Source organism: Arachis duranensis, chromosome 1, assembly GCF_000817695.3.
Source record: "Arachis duranensis cultivar V14167 chromosome 1, aradu.V14167.gnm2.J7QH, whole genome shotgun sequence".
Taxonomy (NCBI): Eukaryota; Viridiplantae; Streptophyta; class Magnoliopsida; order Fabales; family Fabaceae; genus Arachis; species Arachis duranensis.
This window is the reverse complement of record NC_029772.3, coordinates 24,367,369-24,374,710: the sequence shown is the minus strand read 5'-3', so window position 1 is coordinate 24,374,710 and position 7,342 is coordinate 24,367,369. Positions and strand designations below refer to the sequence as shown.

Genomic DNA, 7,342 nt, shown 5'->3' with positions numbered 1-7,342 from the left:
CGTATTATGTTTTGTCGCTAAAAGGTTTTAGCGGCAATTATAACATTTGCCGGTAAAGACCTTTTTAATGGCCGCAAAAAGTAGGTAACTTTTAGTGGCCATTTTCTTGGCAATTTATATAGCCACCGAATGTAATTCTAAAATTGCAATGTTATTAACTTTTAGCGGCCATTACTATTGCCGCAAAAATCTATTTTACTGGCAATTTATATGACCACTAAAAATAATTCTAAAATTGTAATATTATTTACTTTTAGTTGCCATTACTATTACCGCTAAAATCTTAAAGACTTTTTTTAGTTATATTATACTTATTTTCTTAGAAGTAATAAACTACCCCTTTTTTTTTCTAAAATCTCAATTATTTGTGCCAACAATTATTATTATTATTATTATTATTTATTAAACTCAAAATATTGATACACAAGTTTCTCTTGAAAAGTAATAACTCATGTTACAAATCTAAAAAATAAAAAATGCTACAAGCTTATAACTATGTTACAACAAATTAGGCTATAAACCAATCCTAGTGACAGATCCTAAGACACATTGCCATGACATGAAAGGTTGTTGCAAGCATTCCCAACCTGTAGTATCATTAATACAGAAAATTAAGAATACAACATTATCATCTACAATTTAATCAGATTTTGTATCACAGAACAAAGATATTAAAATTGACGATGCATACCAATACCATGTCTTTACTTCTAAATTACGTATCCGAAGTTTCTCAATTTTCATTCATTATTTCAGACTGGTCTGAATCTTCTTACTACCAACACGAGCAGCGATCAATTCGTTGTTGACAACAACATCTCACCAAATTCACACGAAAAAAGACCCATCCATGATCAGACAGTTGTATTCTGGTAGAGTTGGAGCGAATGAAGGTGGAGAATCAATGGAGAGAGAGGCTAGATTGTGTAACCGCGGAATACAAGGCCCTGCAGATGCAAGGTGGTGGCTTTGATGCAACAACACAAGCCAGAGGAGGAGGAGGAGGAGAAGAAGCAAGACGCAGTGCCAAGACAGTTCATGGATCTTCGATTGGCCACAAACGGTGCTGAGATCGGAGAGGAGGCTTCGCTTTCTTTGTCAGAGAAGTCCGAGTCTCCAGAGAAGAAGAATGGAAACAGTTATGATCAAGAAAAGAATAGTAGAGAGAATAGTCCCTCGGCTCCAAGAAATGTTGATCAAGCTGAAGCCACTATGAGAAAAGCCATAGTCTCTGTTAGAGCTAGATCAGAGGCTCCAATGGTATGTCAAATTAGTTATGTTATTGCAAGAGAGGGTCGTGTGTTAAAAACATAATGAAACATGTAAATATTGAAAGTGACCAAGTGCAATGATTATATAAACAGAAGAGATAGAACATTACCTTCCAAAATCCTCCCCACCAAAACCTGTAAAGCGCAAGAACTGAAGCACAAAATATATGCATGCATAAAAACAAATGAGATACATGAATAAAAATAAATAAAGTCAGGGGAAAAAATAAGTAAAGAACATTCAGTTATATATTGTACAATAAGTGGTTTCATCATCACAAACTAATTTTACTACACAAAAGAAGATAGAGGAGTCTAAGTTAGTCGTCCATTATTGATGGTCTCAACTCTCAACTTATGCAAGTGATCTAAAGTAATACCAGAAAGCATTGTCTATCTTCTACACTCTATCATGTTCAATACAAATTGGTCATAAGATGTTATTGAAAATCAATCTACTTTCCCTATTTTGCAGGAAGTGAGAAAATAACCACGAAGGGAATAAACAACATCTAGATATGAAAATTCTTATTGAATGGCATGTATAATACAGAAAATTCTCACTCTCAAGAAGATGATTGCTATAAAATTTCTCTTTGTCGGATTGGTGTTTGTTAGGACATATAACATTTGCTTTGTATGCCTGAAACAAATGCAAATAATTAAAAGGAAAACAAGTAACATGGAAATGAAAAAAGAAAAAAGAAAAATCAATTTCACTGAATATGTGCATAAGAGCCCACCTGAACCATGAGTAACATTTCACAGAGGGTCCCATTGCCTTTGTGCAAGACTTCATCTGGTGACATGAGTATAATAGTAGCAAGGGAGCAAATAAAGGGATGAACATAAGTTGTATATAAGTAATAAGTTGCCACTGCATCAAAAACAAAATAGGAAGTCATTGTCTGCAGTAACAATTCAAAATAAACAAAATAAATAAATGAATAAAAAGAGAATTCAAGAAGCCATCATTGGCAATGACAATTAAAATTAACAAAAATTAAATCAAGAAAATTATCAATATATTTCAGGACAAGCCGGTAGCATAAATTATCAAACTAAGAACTCCAATCACAAACTATGGCATACCATAAAAAACAGGGACAAAAAAGAATAGTCCCTTCCAACTAGAACTAAGACTGCACAATTGCTTTGAACATGGAAAAAAAATGGCACGGCACTTAAGAAACTTCCCCATCCATCTTTTCTTGATAATGTTCATTGATACATTGCTCCAGTATGGTTTTCAGAAATAGTGCTCGTTATAAAAAAACACCACGTAGGATGTATCTAAATGAAGTGAACAAAAAACAAAATGCAACTTTTGATGCCTATCCAAGTTTTATTAGGGCATTATTTTTGCACATAGCAGTTTAGTGCACTAATAATTTGCTATCTTCGAAGCATTTGTCATTTCCAAAATTAAAGTTTTGTTTTAGATCATAGCACATAAACTCAATTGTGAATTTGTGATGTCTTGTCCTAACAATATAGCATAAAGCTAACTACTTCATGATCAAGATTCTCCACTAGTTTAGCATGTTACTTAACTAACTAAATAAAATTCTCACTTTCTTTCACTTTTATCCCACTCATTACTAAAAGTTTTGCTTTAATCTTTTTTAATCTTTGCCGGTGACATATATACTTTCTAGCACTATGTATGAAGGTCCACTACCATGTCATTCCATTAAATTACAATTGCAAATACGGATAAAGTTATTTTAAGTAAAAAGTTTATAAAATAAGAAAGTAAAAATTTAATAATTTTTTAATCGAAGTATTGAGATTTACAAATGAAAGCAATTATAAATCAATAGCAACATTTCACAGCAACTAACCAGGAGTTATAGTAGCACATTTCACAGCAACATTATACCTGCAGCACACAAAATCTTTAATAAATCAAAAGGGTGCCTAAACATTATACAAAAAAAGGTTATTAGAAATAAGAGAGGGAGTGACGACTAAAAGTAGGATAAGAAATCTTCCAAAGCAGAGAGATACAAACAAATCAGGCAAGAAAGATAGTAAAGAAAAGCAGAAACATTAAAACAAAAAAGCATGCAACAAAGCAGTCCGATCTCTATACAAGCTACTCCAATTTTTATAGAACTTCTATGGAAGACTGACTAATGCAAAGCACAAGGAGATTCCTAAAATATAAATCCATGTAGAGAGCAGAGACAAATACCTACATATCTCTTGCCCAAAAATAGGCTCTCCACAAGTTTTGCCATTTTAAAACTTAAAAATCCAAAATGAATATACAACAGAAGCAGTCTCAATGGAAATATTTAATCTGGTAGCCCATGGTAGTTTGTTTCCAGAATTTCAATGGAGATAGGTTGATAGAGAACCGTTGGAGACATACTCGTAAACTAACAGGAGTTCATCACTGTCATCAGAACTGCAGCCATACAGCTAGACCAGATTCTGATGGCGCATGAGACTTAGGATCTCAACTTCTCTCATGAATTGCTTTTTTGTCTTCTCCTTCTTTTCATGGAAATGTTTGATTGCTACCTCATATCCTTGTGGGAGCTTTCCTAAACAGAATTGTAATTTTAATTGTAAAAATACACAATATAACTCTAAATAAGTTACACTATAAAGTAATGTCTCTTGAAACTTAAAACTAAACTCAAATTATAAAGTTAAAGAGAAAGTGTTATTGCAACCATTCAACACCTACCAAACAAAATTAAGCCACACACTTAAAACTAAACCACTAATTGAAGTAAAAAGTTGCTTTGAACACAAAAAAAAATTAAAAATTAAATATCCAACATCTCTTACCATAGTAAACACTCCCAAAGCCTCCTTTCCCAACATAATTCTCGAAATGGTTAGTTGCTTTTGCAAGGACATCATAAGAAAATATTTGGAATGGTGACTTCATTGAATCCCAGAAAAATGCCAATGTCAGAGTTTTCGGACTTGTAATCTAATTATCACAAAATAAATAAATAAATAAATAAAGAGAATGCAAACACTTGAACACCAAAATTAGAAGCATGAAGAACAGAGCAATATAGGATAAACAAACATTTAAACCAAAATCCAAATATAAACGGAGAAAGCAAGAAAGAACGGCACAAGCAAGCAAGAACGGAGAAGACAGATCAAACAAAAAATTAGGATCTGAAACACTTACACACTTCGATTTCAACTTGATCTGCCAGATTGATTAGGATCAAGCAAGCAAACAGAGCAAAAGTAATAATAGAGAGAGAATCACATGCTTCTTAATTCAAACCAAAATTGAAAAAAATAATCAGAAAATACCTACCACGGGGACGATCTTGTGCGTCTATGCGCAAGAACGGAGGCGGTGCAAGTGGCGGAGGTGTGGTGTTGCAACAAGAGCAGCACAGTGGCTGGAAGACCTTGGCGACGTAGATTTGAGACGAACAAACGATGAGAGCAATGCGGATCTGAGGCAGATCGGATGGAAATGAAGTCCAAGGACTCGTTCGCGGAGGAGATGTGTTGACGAAAAAGGCGCTTTCTCTCGAACTCATAGGCGGAAGAGGAGCCTTTGCTCGATTCCAGAAACCTTTGGAACTGAAGCGGCGATGCCGACGGCAACGAGTTTAGAGTTTCGGCGGTGGGCTCTCTCTTCTATATCTGTTTCAGGCAATCTCTCCTCCTATTTGTTAATTAGCCCATCTACTTAATATACTAAAATTGGGTTTTCTCCCAATTAATAAAAGTGAGGTGTCACTTTTTGGTAAACCCATTTTCCCTCCAAAATGAATACATTTAATGAATAATGCATGATTATACTAATATAGGAAAATATCTTTATTATAATTATATAAAATCAATATTTAATGCATTATTAAACTATTTATCAATTATTAATCAAAAATATTTTTAATTATTTTAATGAATAATACATAATTATACTAATTTAGGAAAATATCTTTATTATAATTATATAAAATCAATATTTAATACATTATTAAACTAATTATTAATCGAAAATATTTTTAAACATTTTAATTATATTCATTTTAATTATATTTATTCCTAATGTAAAAATATAAAATTTAATTCCTTCTATTTTTATTTTTTCACTATAAAAGACCATGTATGCTAGAAGAAAATATCATTCGTTTACCAATTACTATTTCATTTGATAGCTTTTACAACAATTTTTTTTCTTCCTCTGGGGTGTCGTTACAAGAAGGCAACTATCGTGGACACAAACTACCACACTCTCCAACTTAGGTGCTTATCATTCGGAGCTATATAAGATATGTTATCTATGAAATATTTATAGACCATGGTGTTATCATGTATGCATAAATAAAAAATATTTCGTATTTAAATTTAAGTCATTTACCTGTTTGTGGTATATTGTAGTGTGAAATTACTTTCAATATGTGTTGTGTAATGATATTCTGTTCTAATTTAAGCTTTTACTTTAGAATGATATTGTGTTCTAATTTAAGCTTTTACTTTATAACTGTATTATGATTTTATCTCATTATTTTTTCTTAGATATCAAGTTGACGTATTTTTATTTTTTATTATTACTGAAAAACGGATGTGATATGAAATGTACCAAAAAAAACTCTCACATTCAATTTATTTTATTGTAGTTTTCTATCTATTTTATTTATTTTTATTTTATTCTTATTCATTTTATTTTCTTTTTAAATGTTGTGTAATTTATTATAATTTATACAAATCTACTTAATTTAACTATTTTAATTATATTAATTTTAATTATATTGATATAATTATATTTTTTATTCATTATCCTAAAATTTTATTAGTGACAAGTTATTATACCTATATAATAATAATAATAAGATAGAAAATTATATTTTAGAGAAATATAAATTAATTATTAATAATAGGTTATTAATAATGATAATTATATGATTAATTTTTAATAATCATTAAATATATTTAATATAAATAATCAAGTTTAAATATATATATAAATAACTAATTTAATATTAATGATAATTCAATATATATATTAATAATCAATTTAATATTAATAACGATAGTTGTCGTTATTCTTCAATAATAATAATAATAATCTTTTCTTTTATTAAAACACTTATTTAATTGAATTAATATAAATATTTAATGAAAATAAAGGATGAATTTTTTGACTTGAAGGATAATACAATCAAATATTCTTGAAGATTTTAAAACTGTGAGTATATATTCTTCCTATATTAATATACGCATGCATGTTACCTCATTTTTTCATAAATAGAAAATAACATTTACCCATTAAATTTGTTAGTTACTCAATCGATCATTGATGAGAAGGGGCTGGGGAAAGCTTGAACCCAATTCCTACAGTGATGAATATAAGCGCAATTGAGATTCTTGGGGAGTTATACATTTGTGTATTGATAAGACCATTCACTATTTCTTGAAGCTCGATCTCTCTCCCAGATGAACCATAGAGTCAAGAGAAACCATGAACCAGAATAGAAGAGCTTGCCCCATTAAAACACTTATTTAATTGAATTAATATAAATATTTAATGAAAATAAAGGATGAATTTTTTGACTTGAAGGATAATACAATCAAATATTCTTGAAGATTTTAAAACTGTGAGTATATATTCTTCCTATATTAATATACGCATGCATGTTACCTCATTTTTTCCATAAATGAAAAATAACATTTATCCGTTAAATTTATTAGTTGATCAATCGATTCATCTTATTTATTGTGATTGAGATTGATATATAATCATAAAGATTTTTTTCCTCCATTAATTTTAGTAAAAAATTTCATGACGTAAAATAAAATAAAATAAAGTCAGTACCTACTTTTTTTCTCATATTTTTTATATTTACGATAAATATTAAATGTAAAAAAAATAATATTAATTATTATCACTTTTATTTATTTACATTCATAATTAAATTTAATATAATTATAGTAAGTCTCTATAATTATAACAATTTATATCTGTTACATATATAGCAATTATATTATATATAATTATATATCTCCTCTTTTATATATATACTTAGCAAGTATTTCTATTTATATAATCTACTTAATATATTAAAATTGGTTTTTTT

The 7,342-nt window shown here is 29.6% G+C and overlaps 1 protein-coding gene across 1 annotated transcript in view; it reads right to left on the bottom strand.

Moving 5' to 3' along the window:
* Window positions 1-439: 439 nt before the first annotated feature.
* LOC107482686 (uncharacterized) overlaps window positions 440-7,342 on the bottom strand; it is a 9,577-nt gene continuing 2,674 nt past the window's right edge. Inside the window, exons 2-8 of the mRNA XM_052262081.1 lie at window positions 4,567-4,898; window positions 3,116-3,153; window positions 2,015-2,148; window positions 1,836-1,914; window positions 1,382-1,422; window positions 692-1,210; window positions 440-587 (exon numbers count right to left, since the gene is read on the bottom strand). Coding sequence (XP_052118041.1) covers window positions 1,037-1,210; window positions 1,382-1,422; window positions 1,836-1,914; window positions 2,015-2,148; window positions 3,116-3,153; window positions 4,567-4,898 — 798 coding nt within the window. The 3' untranslated portion in view covers window positions 440-587; window positions 692-1,036. The remainder of the gene's footprint in view (window positions 588-691; window positions 1,211-1,381; window positions 1,423-1,835; window positions 1,915-2,014; window positions 2,149-3,115; window positions 3,154-4,566; window positions 4,899-7,342) is intronic.